Here is a 16,292-nt window from a genome sequence, read left to right as displayed (position 1 = left end):
AAATCATTGACGAACACGCGGAAGGCGGCGATCGATGCTCGAAGTGCGAGCCATCGGCGAGCGGCCGCGATCGCAATGTTCGTCCAGAGGGGGGCGGCAGAAGACAAGGACCGCATAAAGACGAGGGCGGCAGGGGGCCAGGAAGGACTGGGCCCAGGGAGCAAGGAAGGACTCGGCTCAGGCAACGTCCCGAGCCGGTCCTCGAGAGCCCTATCCTGCGCGGTGGACTCTGGGCCACGGCGAGTCCGAACGCCGCTTTGCGAGGTCCTCCCGCCCTTTTCTTTTGCGGACCGAAAAAGGCAGTCTTCCGTCCGGATACGAAATCCGTCGACGGATCCGCGACGATGGGCGCTCGCCTTTTTGGGAAAGGGACCCGACTTCCGTCGCCGTCGGCGGCGAGAGAGCCATCTTCCGCCGCGCGCTTTGTTCTCGTCGGGCCGAGCGCGACTAAAAGACGCGAGCGACGATGACGCGCCGGCGTAAACAATTGAAGGTTTCGCCGGCGTGGGCGTGCCGCCCGACGGTCTGGTTAGCACGCGCGCTACGGCCCGCGCGGTCAAAGCCTTTTATCCACCGCGCGGATCTTTTGCCTTGCCCGTGCGAGCCGCCCTCATCCCGAAGACCCGGCTTCTTTTGAAGGCCCGAGCCAAAGGCCAAAGGTCGCGGCGGACCCGTCGGAGGGACGGGGTCGCCTCCGGCTCCTTCTCGGAAACCTCCCTCCCCGGAGGGGCGGCGCTCCAAATGTTAGGGCTTTCCTGGGCCCGTTTCTTGGTTTTGAACGCGGTTACTGGTTCCGTTTTCGCGAACCCAAGGCGGTACCGCCGACGGACTGATGCCGATCGTCGGAAAGAAACCCGGGCTGGCCTCGTTTGGTTTCGGTGCCTTTATTTCAAGGTGCGCGCTCCCGACGGGAAGTCAAAGATGCCGCGGGAGAGCAAAGAGGAAGTGCGCGGGTTCCCCCCGCTTCCCGCTCGAGATCGTGCCGGTGCCGGCCTGCTGCCGACGAGTCGGGTCGGGCGGTGCGAGCGTGCTTCCGAGTGACGAGCGGAAAGCTGCGCCGGTGCGCGTGACGCCGAACAATTCCGCCTCGGGACAGGAATGACAGTGAAACAGCTCAAAGTGAAATATAAAGTCGACGGGAGGGAACACGTAGCGCGGCGGTCCGACTATGTCGTTCAACGATCCGCATGGAAAAATCAGGAAAAAAAAGAGTTTGCCCTGTGCTATCTACTGGAGAACACAGTCCCCCCGGGCTATTTTTCAAGTAGCTTTCAGACAAAAGTTCCAAGTATGAACGTTTGGACGAGGGCTTTTCTGCTGATGACATCATCGCGGGCATGGCACGGAACCAGTCCGCGAGGGCCTCGAAAAGAAAACCAAAGTCCTCCGTCCGGCGGGCGAGACGCCTCCCGGCTATCCGACGACGGCCGCGTTTGCGCTTGCCGTTTCCCAGAAAAGTGCAAACCGAGCGCGGGACGGGGTCCGGCGCGCGGTCGGATGGGTACGAGTCAAACGGGTGGAGCGGCGTCGGACGCGGAGCGGGCCGGACGCGGGGTCGACCGCGCGCCGCCCCCCGCGGCGGTTCCCGAGAAGAATCCCCGGGGATCCGTAAAGTAGGATCGAAGGCCGCGTCCCGATCAAGGCGACTGGTCGGCCTCGCCCGCGCGGCCGTCTCCCGCCGCCCGGGGCGAGGCGGTCCGGCCCGGCGCCGCCTTCTCGTAGGTCCGCCTGCGCTGGCGTCGCAGCGTGCGGCTCTGCAGCTCTTTGACCTCCTGCAGCACTTCCCGCGCCTCCCGCCAGGAACACACGGCCTCCAATAGGAGGCGCTCCGCCTCGGCGCGCCGCTTCCGGAGCCCTTCCTCCCCTCCCTCCCCTCCCTCCTCCACTTCCGCTTCCGGGCGGGCTTCGGTCGCAGCGGCGTCCGGGGCCTCCGACGGGCTCCCCGACTCGTCGCCGGACGGATCGCCGGCGACGAGTCGGAGCGGCGACTGGGCGGGACCGCCCTCCGACCCCGTGGCGACGAGCGGCGCTTCCGGCGGGCCGGGCGCCGCCGAGGAGGGCTCGGGAGTCTTGGGGGAGCGGGAGCCTCGGGAGCGGGGAGAACGGGCGTCCCGGGAGCCATTCTTCGGGCCTTTGGAGCGCGGGGATTCCCGACCTCTGGGCCGAGGCGACTCCTTCCGCCGCGGGCCGGGAGAACGGCCGCCGGGAGACGAGGACGACCTGAGCGCGAAAAGGACAAGTCCGGGCTCGGGCCGTCCGCGGGCGGGCGGCCGGCCGGCAGGCACCTGGAACGGGGCGAGCCTTCGGCCCGGAGGTGCTGAAGACGAGGAGACTCCACCCCCTTCCCCGCGGCGCCGCCTCCTCGCTCTCGCTGGGCCTTGGCCTTCTGCAGCTCCTGGCGCGCGGGCGGAGAAGAAAAGGAGCGGGAGCCCTCGCCGGAAAACCAAAGCGGCGTCCGGCGTACCTGCAGTCGGATTTCCTCAAGCAGTTCCTGCGCCCGTTGCATCTTCTGCGCGATGAGACTCTGCAGCTGACCCGCGGGCCTCCGCTCCCCGGCGGCCGTTCTGTCCGAGAGAACGACGACGGGAGGGACTGGCCGCGTTGCTCCCCGAAAGGGCGCCGCTAACCCTCCCGCCCCCGCGTCTACCTGGAGGAGAGGACTTCATCCATGGACGCGCAGCGACTCCGCCCCGCCGCGCCGCTCCTCTTGCCGGGCTGGGGAGTTCTGGAATGGTTTTGAAGGACCTGAAAGAGAAGGGGGTCCTCGGCTCGGCTCGGCCCGGCTCGGCCCGGCCCGGCCCGGCGCCGCCTCTGCGCCCTCCTCACCTGCGGCGGCGGGCTCTCTGCCACCTCGGGCTTCTCCGAGCGGCAGTACCTGCCCCAGGAACGTTCGCTCCCCCTGGGCAGACTTCCCGTCTTGACTTTGGCTTCCTTGCTTCGAACTCGCAGTTTGGACACGTCCGTCCCCGAGCGCCGCCGCCCGCCGGAGACCTTCTCCCAGGAGGAGAAGCCTTCCTCCTCGGCCACCAGGTCCAGGGGCGCCGCGGCGCCGAGCGACGAGGAGGCCTGCGCGCGGCCACAGGCGACAGGTGACGGGAGGGGCGGGCGGCGGAGGGACGGGCGCCGGAGCGCGTACCGCGCCGCCGAGGTGTCCCCGGGTGGGGAGGCGGCGTCCTTGCGGGATCTTGGCCCGGTCTCTGGTGGGATGCACCAAGGCGTCCTCCTCGGTGGTCACCTGCGTGCGCGCCAGCCGGCTCATTTTCTTTCCCGGGGAGGAAAGGGGCTTTTGGCTCTTTGCCTTTCGCTTTCCTGATTTCAAAGTGTCCTTCGGCCCGGCAAAAACGGCGCCGACGGGTACGGACGGCGCCTCCTGGAGGTCGGGCCTTTGGCTTCCCAAAGCGCCTTCGGAGCGCGCGAGCGCACGGGATCGGATGGAATTTGCGGCCGTGGCCAAGTATCACGCGGACGTAAAGATGGGAGCGTTTTTGCCGCCGCGGGGACGCGGGCGCACGCGGGAAGGGGGGCGGCCGTTTTCTTTGGGGACGAGCGAACCTGTCCGCAGATCTAACGGGCACGCGTTCGGATGGCCCGGAGGAAGGTTCGGGGGTGGAGACTCGCGCTGACCTGGTCCAAATCGCCGTTTTTGGCCTTGACGATGGCGACGTTGAGAGCGGCGACCCACGACTCTTTCTCCTCGGGGCCCACGGCCAGGAAGAGCGGGTTGGGAACCTGAAAGGGGACGCCCGTCACGCACGCAAACGGGGCCAGAGACGGGGCCAGAGACGGGGCCAGAGACGGGGCCAGAGACGGGGCCAGAGACGGGGCCGAGGACGGGGCGAGGGGACGCGGGCGCGCGGGGCGGACCGTGTCGCCGGGTCGTCGCCGTCGGACCAGCGCGAAGCGGCTGTGGTCCTTCTTGCTGCGGCTCTTGGCCTTGCGCAGCCCTTCGGCGCGCTCGTAGTCGGCCAGCTCCAAAACCTCCTGCCACTTGCGCTCGTCCTTCACCTGCGGACCGCAACTTTTTTCTTGCCAAAAAAGGAGCACGTGCAGTCAAGCTTTTCTTTCTTTGCAAAACGCCACCGTATACTTCACGAGGAGCGCATTGGCGCAAAGTGGAACGCTGCTTTTTTTGCTTTTGATGTACTTTAAAGCTCTCAGAGGAACATTTTGTCGGCTCTCGCGCAACACCGAAGAGCTCGGGGTCTCAGAGCGCGCGCGGGTAGAAATGCGCGATTCAGAATAATGCGGGAGGGGAGGGGCGCATATGACCTCGGGGAACAGGCTCCGCTTCGGCAGCGTAAAGTGCAATTGCACATTTATGGCAGCAGGCGGCGCTCTCATCGGCAAAGCCTGCGCGGGACTTGGTCCCAAGCCGATTTTTTGAACGTGACGTCAAAAATCAGCACAACGTTTTCGACCTTTTCCTTCAGGTTAAAATGATCGGTGCGCTCGTTGAACGCATCAATTCGATAGTTTTGTTTCTTTTGAGGGTTCGGACAAGGACGGACCTCTGCTGTTTCAGGCACTCTCGGGTTTTTTTTTCCTTTTTCTTTTCAGTTTCAGACCCGAAAGCTGCACGAAGCAACCCGGAAAAAAGTCAAGCCGCGCTGATCGAGATCGCTTTTTGTTAAAAGGCTCCATTTTAGAGATGACGAGTGGAGCGGGGGCGAAATGTTTTCTTTCCTTGGGCGCTTTGCAAAAAAGAACTCAAGTCAACGCATGGAAGCTGGACTTAAAAGAAAAAAAAAACATCTCGGCCTGGAAATGACTAAGCGCGCGCGCAAACGTGCATGCGTGCGCACACGGGTACGTTTGCAAACGAATGCTCATCAGCGGTCGTGCGCGCGCTGGAGGCTGAGTGTGGTCACGTGATCTCCGATGGAGTCGCACGTGCGCACCGCTAAGCCAGGCCAGCAGCTCGCGTCGGCCCGTTCCGTGCGACTGCGCTCGCGCGCGCGCGCGCTTCCGACCTCCTTGTCCGATATGAACAAGCGTTCTCCTCTGAGGAGCACGAAGCGACTCCTCCAGAGCTCCCTGAAGATCCCGCGGCCGCAGAACTTCCTGAGCCAGCCCAACTTGTCGGGCTGCGCCGGCGCGCCCGGGCGGGCCGGGTCCTCGGGCCCCTGCGCGCACACGGAAACACGCACCCGCGAAAGCGAGGGTGCGCGCGTGACGGTTTGCCGGCGCGCCTCCTGAAGGTGAGAACTCGGGGGATGGCCGACGCTTGCTAACGACGGACGGATGAAGGATGACGGATGACGTCTTCCTACCGGTCCTGCGCTGCGGCTCTTCTGCATGCTCGCTCAGCTCCTCTTCTTCTTCTTGTTCTTCTCTTGGTGCGCTCGTCTGTTGTCTGGCGGGAGGGACGCGCGGGCAGATGCTCCCCCTCGGCGTGCGCGCGCACTTTGACCTAGATTCGGAATTCGCGCGAGCGAGCGCGCCATCTGGCGGCGCGGGCGCGCCCTGGATGCCTAGGCAAAGACCAGTCCGTTTCTTTCTGCCCCGCTCCGACATTCCGCGCGGGTTTCCCTTCACCGGGCGTGCGGAAGAACTCGTTTTCGACGTTTCCGGGGCGGCCTCCCGATCGGGCCTCCCGGCGCGCCGCCGACCCGCGGCTCGGGCCTCTGATCCCGCATCACACAGCCGCTCATCGCCTTTGGCGCGGCGACACCGAAAGGCTGTTTGTCAAAGAGGGGCCGAGGCCCCGGCGGCGCCCCGGGGGGGCCCGGCGCCCAAAGCCGCCTCAGCCCAGAGCGCACGCCGGAGATGGACGCCGTCCGCCACGCCATCCAAGAGATCAACGCGCAGAGCCGGCGAGACATGGAGCTCCTGCGGCAGGAGGTGCAGACGGCCGTGGGGCAAACGCACCGGGACGCCAAGGCCGCCCGCCAGGAGGCCCGCGCCCTCCGCCAGGAGGTGCACAAGGCCCTGGGCCCCGGGCTGGACGCCGAGGCCCTGCGGCAGGAGATCCGCAAGCAGACCCAGAGGGACGCGGACGCCCTGCGCCAAGAAGTGCTGGGCGCGCTGCAGAGGGACACCAAGCTCTTCCGCCTGGAGTCCAAGAGGCTGCGGCAGGAGGCGCAGGGCGCGGCCGGCCTGCGGCAGGAGTGGGAGGGGGTCCGCGCCGACCTGCGCTCGCTGTCCGAGCGGCTCCAGGCGGCGGCCCGGCGCGCCGACGCCCCCCCCGGTGCCCCCCGCCGGGAAGAAGCTGCGAGACGCCTGCTGGGGGATCTCGCTGCCGCTGGCCATGACGCTGTGCGCCGTCTTTGGCTTCGGCATCGGCATCACCCTGTCCTAGGACCGCCCCCAACGTTGGGAAAAAAGAAGAAAAAAAAAAAGGTCTGCAACTCTCCGGAGACCAAAGCCCCCGCCGGAGCCGAGAACATCCGACGAGGACCTAGTCCTCCTCGCCGCCGCGTTGGCGATATTTCATCCGCCCGGGCCAGACGATTCGCTTGCGAGCGTGCCGCGTTTGCTGCGGCTATCCGTCCGCGCCCCGTCTTCATACTTGTACTCGCCCAAATAAAAAAGTGCTATCAAAGACCCCTGGCGTCGCCGAGTTCCCACTAAGCGCCCCGCGAGGACCGGAGCGAAGGAAAGGCCGAACCGGACCTGTCCGTTTCCGCGCGCGGAGAAGCGGGGCCCGGATCCCGCGCCTCGCGGCCGAGGCGGAGTTGCCGAAGGCGGACGGGGTCGGGACCGCGCCTCCCGGCTCGGACCTGGACTCGGACTCGCCTGCGTGCCAGCCAACCTTTATTGAACTTTCGAGGCGCGCGCGCGCGCGCGCGGGGCGGCGCCGTGTCCGTCCGTCACGCGGCCGAAGAGAAGAAAAGCCTGTCGGCGTTGTCGTACAGGGTCCTGGAGAGCTCCGCCGGGTCCTCCTCCCTGGCGGCGGCCATCACCTCCAGGACTTGTCTGCGGCACGCGACGGAAGGAAGGGCTCAAATCGCGGAAGCCGCCCCGGGACGGACGTCGCGTCGCGTCGCGTCGCGCCGCGCGCTTCGGCTTCGCCAAGGGCCTTTCCGGGCCGGCCCCGGCCCCGGCGGAAGCCCCGCCCACTCACACGATGTGACAGGGCTCGTTCCTGTCCTTCAGGCAGTGGCCCGCCTCCCACTTCTTCTTGGTCGGGAAGGCCGTCTTGACGTACCCGAAGCCGGCGTGCGCGCTCTTGATGCCGCACCACGGAGCGTCTGCCGGGCGGGGGTCACACGCCCGGGTCAGCAGGCCACGCGCGGCCCCGCGCCGCCGAGCGCTCACCCGTCTCGATCATCAGCCGCTCGGCGGGGACGCTCTTCATGGCTTCCACGTTGGCCAGGCTTTTCAGGGAGCTGCGGGGAGAAGCGGGCTCAGCCGGCGGGAAGCGGCCGCCCGCCCGCGCGCGCCGCTCCTCACCATCCGTTGATGCCGATGTAGAGGTCCAGCTCCAAAAGGGCGGCGGCCTCCCGGGCGCTCCCGTCGAAGGAGTGCACCTGACGGACGGGCCTCGGGTGACGCGCCGGCGGACGGCGAGGTCGCCTTGCGCCGCACTCACCACGCCTCCGGCGCATCGGTCTCGGTTCCTCCTCATGATGTCTGCCCTTCCACAAAGACGCTCAGGTCGCGGCGGGCGCCGCGCCGGCGGCCGGCGCGCGACCCGGAGCCGCACTCACCCAGGAAGTCCCGATGAGAGTTGCGGCAGTGCAGGAACATGGGAAGCTTGGTCTCCTCGGCCAGACGGAACTGCAGCTCAAAGTATCTGGCGTGCCGCCGCCCAAAAAAAAAAGGGGGTGCAGGGGGGGTGTCCATACATTAAGGGGAAACGTTTCACCAGAAAAGAAGTTACTTGACTGTGTTCTGAAAATCACCCGACATGTACATTCTATTTACAGACGAGCGGCGCTCGGCCGGGGATCGGGAGCGCGCGTGAGCGCGACTAATAATTTTGAAGTGTAGGAGCCGCGCCGCGCCGGAGGGAAGATTTGAAAACCGGTTTGAGCGGGCGGCCCCGGGGGCCGCTCCCGACGGGGCAGCGAGCGAGCAGGCGGGCCTCACTTGAGCTGCGTCTCCTTGGGGCAGAATTCCAAGCGCTCGAAATCTGCAAAGACAAGAAAGGCCGTTGGGGGGGGGCGCGGCCGGCGTGCGGGCGGGCGGGCGGGCGGGGGACTCGCCTAGGCCGCACTCTCCCACGGCGACCACCTTGGCCGGGTTGTCCCGGGCCAGGCGCAGGAGGCCGGCCAGATAATCGTCGCCGCCCTCCTGGAACTGGCCGCAGCGGGTCGGGTGGCAGCCCACCGTGCAGTAGAAGTCGTCTGCGCTCGGCCGGGGGCAGAGCGGGCTCGGTGGAAGGGCGGGGGGGGGGGGGCGGGGGGGGGGGGGGGGGGGCGGGCTTCGCGCTTACCTCTGGCGCCGGCCAGCGCGACGGCCTCCCGGCTGTCCTCCAGGCTTCCTCCGGTGATCACGAACTGCGACGCGGCGAGAGAATGAAACCCAGGCCGAGTCCGAAAGGAGGCGGCCCGCGAAGGCCGGCCTCACCTTCCGGACGCCCGCCCGGACCGCCCTCACCTTCCGGACGCCCGCCCGGACCGCCCTGTCGATGACCTGATGGAAGTCGTCTGCCGGAGGAGCGAAAGGTGGAAGCGCGCCGGTGGACGGGCGGGCGGGCGGGCGGACGGACGGACGGACGGGAGGCGCTCACCTGGGTGCTTCCGCTTGCCTCTATAGACCCCGCGGAAGGCGGGGTCCGTCAGGTTCACGCCAATGTCTGCAATCGGGCCACAAAAAGACGCACGCGCCGGACACGTGTTGTCACATTTCCTCAACCGGGATGGAATGTCGGAACGCAACAAGAAAGATTTTCAATGCTCCCGAAACAAAGTGCGACTTGATTAGTCTACGTCATGTGGATTCTCAAGCCCTGGCGTCACAACGACGTAATAACGAGGCCTGCTCATCTCGCTGGCCGCAAACATGACGTCACCCAAGGCCAAAACGCAAACAGGTAGCGATGCCTAACCCTAACCCTCAAAGTCGACTTTTGAGGCGATAAGGGCGTGACTTACCGATGAACTCGTGGCCGGCCATAGCAGACGTTTAAGAGTTGAGGGCGCCTCGCCGGCGAGCTGAACGCGCATGCGGCCTCCGTCCCTCTGTCCGGATTACCGTAAGTCTCCAAAAGGGAAACCTTGTTGTTGCGCGGGGGACTCGACGCCGAGCGTGGATCAACAACAACTCTAAAAGGGGAGCCAATGCAACAGCAAACCTCCGCAGAAATGGAAACGGACGCCAAAAAATAAAAGCGAATCAAAAGAGCGCTGCCCGTCGCGAAGGGACTTTTCTGCGCGCGTTAGTCTCTAGCATTACGGTAAAAAGTACTGCAAAAACAACTTGTGACGCCGGCGAGTCCCGGCATGCTTTACGGCATTCGGCCGGAAGGTGACACCGGACGAAGGCAAGGCGAGAGGCGATGGCGTCGGCCTTCCTCAGCCACCAGCAAAAAGTGCTGCGCCTCTACAAGAAATCGCTGCGACACCTCGAGTCGTGGTGCATCTTTCGGTGAGACGCGAGCGAGCGAGACAACTAACTCGCTGGCCCGACACGGCCAAGCTAGCGGCTTGGCTAGCAGCTAGCCGGGTCACGCTCAACTCGACCCTTGCCCGCCAGCGCTGCTCAAATCGGTCCGTCGGAATGAAATTCAAGGGCGGCGCTTGATTCTGTGCGGCGACGGCTTGGCTTGGCTTTCTCGCTGTTCCGCCGATCGGTCTCGTTTCCAACATTTCCTTTTCTCCGCGACAAACAATTCCGCTCAATACGATCAATAACGCCGGCGCGACGTCCCACGGGACTTGATTTGAGGTGTGAAGCCTAAACGCTAATCCCGATAGATCGAAATCCCGAGGAAGAAAGTCAGAAACTCCTCTCAGGCCAAAAATCCAATCGAATAAGGATGTCGCGGACGGGCTGAGTGAAATGGAGAAGATGCGCAAAGCGAAAGCCTTTGCTTTGTGCGTCAGGGACAAGTACCGCTTCTACGCGTGCCTCCTGCGCGCCCGCTTCGACGCCAACAAGAGCGAGAAGGACATGGTGAAGGCCACCAAGATGCTGAAGGCGGGAGAGGAGGAGTTCTGGGACAAGCAGCATCCTCAGCCCTACATCTTCCCCGACTCGCCCGGCGGGACCGCCTACGAGCGCTACGAGTGCTACAAGGTGGGCGCCCTTTCCTTCCGTCCGTCGGCCTCGCGCCCCCCCTCCCCTCCCCTCCCCTCCCCCGCTTGAGTCCGCCGCCTTCCTGTGCGGCGGCAGGTGCCCGAGTGGGCGCTGGACCACTGGCACCCGTCGGAGAAGGCGGCCTACCCCGACTATTTCGCCAAGAGGGAGCAGTGGAAGAAGTTGAGGGCCCTCAGCTGGGACAAAGAGGTACCGTACCCGCGCCTTGACCTGGGCCTTTTGCTCCGTGGGAAAACCGACCCCGACAATGCCCCAACTTGAATCTCGTTTGCCCTTTTTGACGGCGGGCGGCTTCAGGGCCGCGCGCCCCGAAAGCGACGAGCGGTGAGAATTTCGCCCCCTCTTGACTCGGCAGGTGGCTCAGCTGCGGGCCGAGACGGCGGGCGAGGGGCCCGCGTCGGAGGCCTTGCCCCCGGCCCGCCAGGAGGGAGACCTGCCGCCTCTGTGGTGGCACCGCGTCACCCGTCCCAGGGAGCGGCCCGTGTGAACGCCCCGACGCAACGCGGGACTGTCGCGTCGGCGCCCGACCCGTGACCCGCCTCCGTAGCCCGAAATAAACACGTGAAGAAGAAACCACGTCTCCGCGGGTCGTTTTTTCTTCCTCCTAGAAAACCCGGCGAACGCTGACCGACGTGCGGAGGTTGGCGACGACCGCCCTTTCGCAAGCGACGCGCGGTTGTGGAGACGGCCTCGAGGAGGCGGATTGGGAAAACCGCGGCGTCCGGACGCGCCCTTTTTAGCACAACTCCTTATTGGCGGGCTTCCCGCGGAGTCGCCCCTCCGGAAAGGAACATGGCGCGCGCCGCCCGACCGGCTGGTCCGAGTCGTTCCCGGGCCACGAGCTTCGCGCCTAAACGCGGCGAGTCCTCCTTCCCGGTTGGCGGCCACCAACCTGTAACGTTTTGCTTTTGAGCCTACGCTCGATATGGCCGCTCGAAAAGTCAGCGCCATGGCTTTCGCGGAACCTTGGTCGCCAAGGCTTCTCGCACTTCCGCCGCTTCAAGGAGAAACGCAAAATCCCCGCGCGACGTCAAGAACGGCAAACTCGGGGCCGGCCTTCCCGGCGTCTTTCCGGCGCGCCCGCCCCGACGCCCGCGGCGCAAACGTTTCGGCCGGTCCCGGGCCGACTGAACACCGAGCGGAAAGCCGCCGAGCAGCGAGCGGGCGGAGCGGGACGGGGCAGGATCGTCGCGGCGGCCCCGGCGAAAGCGCCCCGCGACCTGTGAGAAACGGGCGGAAGCGCAAGCAAACGGCCAGCCGGGGACCATGCGGAAAACGCGAGGCTTCCCGGTCCCCGCCGGCCGGCGCCGATCCCCTCGGCGCTGACGCACGTCGGGCTAGCCCCGCCCCCGTCCCCTAAGTCCCTAACGAGCTTGGGCGTCCCCGGATATCCCATTAGACGGCGATTAAGCGGGCTCAGCTCGTTAGCGCTAACGAAGCGGCGCGCTCGCCGGCAGGCGGGGATTTGGCAGCCAAAGGTTGGCGGCGGGCCCGGTCCCGGTCCCGGTCCCGGCCCCGGCCTCGGGAGGGCCCGCGGCGCCGGCCCCGTTTCCGTCCCGGCGGCCGTACCCCGCGTCCCTCGGTCCGAGCGGGCTCGGGCCTCCCCCGGGCGATCGGGCGAAGCGTTCTCGCGACGTTTCCCGCCCGCCGCTGAGCTTTCTCCTCTCGCCGATTGGGCCGACCCGTAACCTGATTTCCTCCCCAATCGGTTTAGCCCGCTCGCTCTCGCTCGCCCCTTCTCTCTATTTCCATCTTTGAGCTTTATCCCTTCATCTCTGATCTCCTTCATCCGCCGCAATCCTCGTCGGCGCCAGGAGAGTCCGGGAGGAGTTGCGCACCAGCGACCAGTCGCCGTCCCGGAGCAGCAGCAGCAGCAGCAGCAGCAGCAGCGGCAGCCGCGTCCACCGCAGGTGAACCTCGCGCCGCCTCCCCGTTGGGCCTTTGGCGCCGGGCTCGGAGGCTCGCGTGCGGGGACTTCGGGCGGGCGGGCTTCTGGAAATTCTTGCGCCCGCGAGCGGCATTGGCCCGCCCGCGCTTTGCGTCGCCCGCGTCCCCCGTCCCCCGCCGCGCTCCGCTCCCTTTTGCGTTTCTCCCGGCCCGGTTCCGCCGCCGCGCTCCCCCAGGGGACGTTTTTTCTCCGTCGCCCGTCCGGCCGGGGTCAAGAGCGCCCGCTAATCGGATGACGGGAGATTTTGCCCCCGAAGATCTCCTGAGGGATTTGCCCGGGCGTCGCAAGAATTTCGAGAGGAGGACGGGGCGGTCGTCCTCAGCGGTACGGCTAATTAGCGATAGCCACGAGCGAACCGGAGGCTCCGCCTCCATCCGCCCGGGCTTCCCGTGACGCAAAGCGTAGCGGAAAGAAGTCCCCCGGGAGCCGGAGGGAGGTCCAAATCTCGCTTGGGCTTTGACCTTCAAGCTTCGGCTCGGGGGTCCCGGTCGGCCTCCTCGGCCGCCGCGCTCCTGCGGTCGGAGCGTTAACGCCATTAGGCGGGATTAGCTCTGTTAGCGACGCGTCTAATCTTTGGCGCGGGAAGGGCTTCCGGCTCAGCGCGGCCGACGCCGCTCGCCGTCAAACCCGAGACTTTGCTCGTACTCGCCGTTTCCGGAAGGGGGCGGGTCGCCGCCCTTCCTCGTCGTTCGGAAAGGAAGCGCCGGCGGCGGGCCGCCCGGCAAACGGCGGGCCGGGACTTGACCGATCGGCGTTTTTAGCCCGCGCGGGCGTAGGCCGAGAGCCCCGCGAGCCAAGCGTCTTTTCGCCCCGCGTGAGTCTCCGACCGAGAGCGCGCCCCGAAGAGTTGGCGTCGGCGGGCTCCCCAACATCGGGTCCGAATCGCTCGCCCGCCTGCCCGACCCCGAATCCACTCCCTCGTGGCGGGTGGGCAAAAGGGGGGCGGGAGGGGACCCTCTTCCCGGAAGCGAAGGCGGACGATTTGACCGGCCGCCAGGGGGCACCCTCCCGGCCCCGAGACGCCCGGCAAGTCCTCCGGCGTCTCCGCTCGGCCACTCGGGACCGGCCTCCGCCCACCCCTTTCTTCTACTCGGGGTCGATATCGGAGCGGCTACGCAAGCGCGTGGAAAAGGCCTTTTCCGCTATCCTTTCCTTTTGCGCGGCGGCAGTTTGACTCGAGTCGAGCGCCGGGAAGGTCCCCTCGCCCCCGTGGCCATGGCAGCCGAGAAAGCCGAGATGGACGCCCTGAAGAAGGAGTGCGACGGCCTCCGCGCCAAGATCGAGGTGAGCCCGCGCCGGCCCGAGCGGGCCCGCCCGCCGCCGCTGACGACCCCCCCCCCCCCCCCGGCAGGCGGCGCGCAAGGCCGTCAACGACGGCGGCATGGCGGCGGCGGCGGGAGGCGTGGCCTCGGTGGGGCGCGTTCAGCTCAAGCAGAGGAAGACGCTCAAAGGGCACCTGGCCAAAATCTACGCCATGCACTGGGCGGCCGACTCCAGGTCAGTCCCAAAGCGCCCGCTCCTTTCTTACTTCGCCCGACCCCGAGCGCCCCTTTGCTTCCCGACCCGATCACCTTCCCGCACCCCGCTTCGGGGAACGCGCACCCAAGCGGTTGATGGCGCATATCCCGAAGTCATCGATTACCCGTCCGCCGCCGTACGTCGAGAGCCAAACCAATGGATTACTTTGCGCGCCCAAGTAACGGATGACTGTAGTCCTCGGCTCCCCTGTCCAAATGAGCCGCCCCGCCTATTCGGATCCGACCGAGGGCGGAAATCCCCTGACAAGCCCCCCGCTCCCCCAGGCAAATGGTGAGCGCGTCGCAGGACGGCAAGCTTCTGGTGTGGGACACCTTCACGGGCAACAAGGTGAGTGGCGGACCGCGGCCGGCCGGCCGGCGGGCTCTGACGGGCGGCCCCCGCAGCTGGTGGCGGTGCCGCTCAAGTCGGCCTGGGTGATGAGCGTGGCCTTCGCGCCCTCCGGCAACCTGGTGGCCAGCGGCGGCCTGGACAACATGTGCACCGTCTACAACATCAAGGCGGCCAGTCCCAAGACCCTCCGCGAGCTGGACGCCCACACAGGTGAGCCGGGGGCGCTCAGGCGGCCCGGCCGGTGGCGTGCGGCTCGAGAAAGAGGCCGCCCGCTAAAGTGGACTTTGAGCTCCGGTTCGCGCCTTTGGCCAAGCGGAGCCAAAAGTCAGAGGCGGTCGCCTCGAGTCAAAACGCCGCCGACTGTGACCGGCTGCTCCGGGGCCGGCCGCGGCAGCTCAAAGCGGCCCGGGTGGAAAAAAAGGCGGCGTCCGCTTCGGCGGCGTTTGGACTCGAGGACTTTCCGGCGTTTGAGAGGGAGCGCCCCGCTTCTCCTTTTGCGCTTTTGCAGGTTACCTGTCCTGCTGCCGCTTCCTGAGCGACAGCGAGATCCTCACCGCCTCCGGCGACACCACCTGGTCAGCCCGCCCGCCCTCCCGCCCGCCCGCCGCTAGCCGGGCCCCGCTAACCGTCTCGCGCGCAGCTGCCTGTGGGACCTGGAGACGGGCAAGCAGAAGGTGATCTTCACCAACCACATCGGCGACTGCATGTCCTTGGCGCTGTCCCCCGACATGAACTCCTTCATCTCGGGCGCCTGCGACTCGCTGGCCAAGCTGTGGGACATCCGGGAAGGCGCCTGCAAGCAGACCTTCGTCGGCCACACCCAGCGACATCAACGCCATCTAGCGGTGAGCCGACCGACGGGCCGCGCCTCGACCGGGGGGCGGGGCCGTGACGACGCCCCGCCCGCCCCCACCCCAGTTCTTCCAGAGCGGCAACGCCGTCATCACGGGCTCGGACGACTGCACCTGCAAGATGTACGACCTGCGCGCCGACCAGGAGGTGATCGGCTACCAGGACGGCGGGCTCAACGCCGGCGTCACCCTCGCTGGCGCTCTCCAACTCGGGCCGCCTCATCTTCGCCGGCTACGACGACTTCAACTGCCACATCTGGGGACTCCCTCAAGGGCGACAAAGTGGGTGAGTCCCGCGCCGGGCCCGTCTCCTTCGTCGGGGTTCCGGATCCGAGCTCGTGGAACGGGGGGGGGGGGGGGGGGGGGGGGGGGGGGGGGGGGGGGGGGGGCACGGGGCTCACGGCTCGCCACGTCCGTTCCAGGCGTGCTGTCGGGCCACGACAATCGCGTGAGCTGCACCGGCGTCCCCGAGGACGGCATGGGCGTCTGCACGGGATCCTGGGACAGCTTCCTCAAACTCTGGAACTGAGGAGGGCCGGGCGGAAGGCGTCCTTCCTACCCGCCGTCCAGCTATGCAAAATCCAGACGGAAGCAAAAGGAATTGGCACTCAAAGCCCCCCCCTCCCCCCCTCGAAGATGATTTGTCTACTGAACAAAAGTGTAGGAATGCAGACGTGTGTTTTTTGCGCCGGCACTTGTCCGAAATAGCAAAGTCCCCGCTAGGTGTTCTTCTTTCGATCTAATTGTGTCAATTGTTAGCGGCAACGTTTTATTTGTATTTTTTCTTGTTGTCTGGACTGCACGTAGCGATGCCCCCCCCCCCCCCCCCACCCCCCTCACTGTGCAGATCTCTATTTTGTGATGCCACTTACCAAGCAAGGCCGGAGCGGGAACATCTGCAAGTGCGCTTTCTAGCGCTTGGCTCCTCTGTAAAAAGAAAGGCTTTATAATAAATGTAGAATTCTGCATTACGAGCGTCCTGCGCGCGTCCGCCGCCTTTTTCCCGCCGGCGACCTGACTTGCACGCCGGGACTGTTCCTTCCGTGTCCTTGGGCCGCAGGCGATAAGGGGCGCGCCCGCTTTGGCCGAGCGAGTTCCCGATTCTCGCGCGCCACCGATGTCCGCGCTTCCCCCCGGACGCCGACGCGGCCGAACGCAAACGGCCCGACCGACGGCTCGGGCGTCCGGCCGCCGAGGACGAAGGGGGCCCGGACCTCTGACCTTCGCCGCTCGTTTCACCCCGGACCGTTTGCCGTTTTCCCTCCCTCCCAGACGCCACGCGTGCGCGGGTTGGCGCCCTGTGGGGGAAAAATGACGGGGGAGGGGAATTTAGCCTAATGCTGCGTTGGAATAGAAACACGGGCGGCCCCGTTGGCGCTTTGCTCTTCATTTGTCCCCAAAACCTTTGGGCCTTTTGGAGG

At 66.4% G+C, this 16,292-nt stretch overlaps 4 protein-coding genes across 9 annotated transcripts; 2 read left to right on the top strand and 2 right to left on the bottom strand.

Moving 5' to 3' along the window:
- Positions 1 to 868: 868 nt before the first annotated feature.
- Positions 869 to 5,452, bottom strand: LOC148405906 (pleckstrin homology domain-containing family O member 1-like). Of its 2 annotated transcripts, XM_088405692.1 has the most exons (10): positions 5,271 to 5,450; positions 4,971 to 5,123; positions 3,865 to 4,005; positions 3,625 to 3,729; positions 3,137 to 3,235; positions 2,827 to 3,066; positions 2,648 to 2,745; positions 2,465 to 2,564; positions 2,286 to 2,395; positions 869 to 2,220 (listed from the first exon to the last, which is right to left on the bottom strand). In XM_088405692.1, the coding sequence occupies exons 1-10, from the start codon at positions 5,295 to 5,297 to the stop codon at positions 1,638 to 1,640; spliced, it is 1,656 nt and encodes a 551-aa protein (XP_088261818.1). In that variant the 5' UTR covers positions 5,298 to 5,450; the 3' UTR covers positions 869 to 1,637. The 2 variants fall into 2 exon arrangements, with proteins under 2 accessions (XP_088261818.1, XP_088261817.1); XM_088405691.1 differs by having other exon boundaries at positions 3,625 to 4,005; positions 5,271 to 5,452.
- Positions 5,453 to 5,519: 67 nt separating this feature from the next.
- tatdn1 (TatD DNase domain containing 1) lies at positions 5,520 to 10,176 on the bottom strand. Of its 5 annotated transcripts, none has more exons than XM_088405708.1 (13): positions 9,039 to 10,176; positions 8,675 to 8,740; positions 8,512 to 8,591; positions 8,378 to 8,441; positions 8,148 to 8,288; positions 8,032 to 8,074; positions 7,650 to 7,750; positions 7,532 to 7,572; positions 7,393 to 7,469; positions 7,258 to 7,328; positions 7,064 to 7,190; positions 6,752 to 6,915; positions 5,520 to 6,294 (listed from the first exon to the last, which is right to left on the bottom strand). In XM_088405708.1, the coding sequence occupies exons 1-12, from the start codon at positions 9,058 to 9,060 to the stop codon at positions 6,810 to 6,812; spliced, it is 939 nt and encodes a 312-aa protein (XP_088261834.1). In that variant the 5' UTR covers positions 9,061 to 10,176; the 3' UTR covers positions 5,520 to 6,294; positions 6,752 to 6,809. The 5 variants fall into 5 exon arrangements, with proteins under 5 accessions (XP_088261834.1, XP_088261837.1, XP_088261836.1 ...); XM_088405711.1 differs by having other exon boundaries at positions 8,542 to 8,591; positions 9,039 to 10,174; XM_088405710.1 differs by having other exon boundaries at positions 7,650 to 7,735; positions 9,039 to 10,167.
- Positions 9,364 to 10,776, top strand: ndufb9 (NADH:ubiquinone oxidoreductase subunit B9). Its single transcript, XM_088405714.1, has 4 exons — positions 9,364 to 9,531; positions 9,990 to 10,182; positions 10,279 to 10,392; positions 10,559 to 10,776. Exons 1-4 carry the CDS (start codon positions 9,443 to 9,445, stop codon positions 10,688 to 10,690), a joined length of 528 nt encoding a protein of 175 aa, XP_088261840.1. The 5' UTR covers positions 9,364 to 9,442; the 3' UTR covers positions 10,691 to 10,776.
- Positions 10,777 to 11,624: 848 nt separating this feature from the next.
- On the top strand, positions 11,625 to 15,842 carry LOC148405903 (guanine nucleotide-binding protein G(I)/G(S)/G(T) subunit beta-3-like). The gene is made up of 8 exons (XM_088405707.1): positions 11,625 to 12,113; positions 13,321 to 13,435; positions 13,503 to 13,648; positions 13,954 to 14,017; positions 14,074 to 14,230; positions 14,529 to 14,595; positions 14,661 to 15,157; positions 15,294 to 15,842. The coding sequence occupies exons 2-8, from the start codon at positions 13,367 to 13,369 to the stop codon at positions 15,398 to 15,400; spliced, it is 1,107 nt and encodes a 368-aa protein (XP_088261833.1). The 5' UTR covers positions 11,625 to 12,113; positions 13,321 to 13,366; the 3' UTR covers positions 15,401 to 15,842.
- The last annotated feature ends 450 nt before the right edge of the window (positions 15,843 to 16,292 follow it).

Source organism: Hippichthys cyanospilos, chromosome 21 (genome assembly GCF_059441005.1).
Source record: "Hippichthys cyanospilos isolate Australia breed blue-spotted pipefish chromosome 21, RoL_Hcya_1.0, whole genome shotgun sequence".
NCBI lineage: Eukaryota > Metazoa > Chordata > Actinopteri > Syngnathiformes > Syngnathidae > Hippichthys > Hippichthys cyanospilos.
Note: the sequence above shows the minus strand (reverse complement) of the source record. Positions and strands in the feature narration are given on the sequence as shown.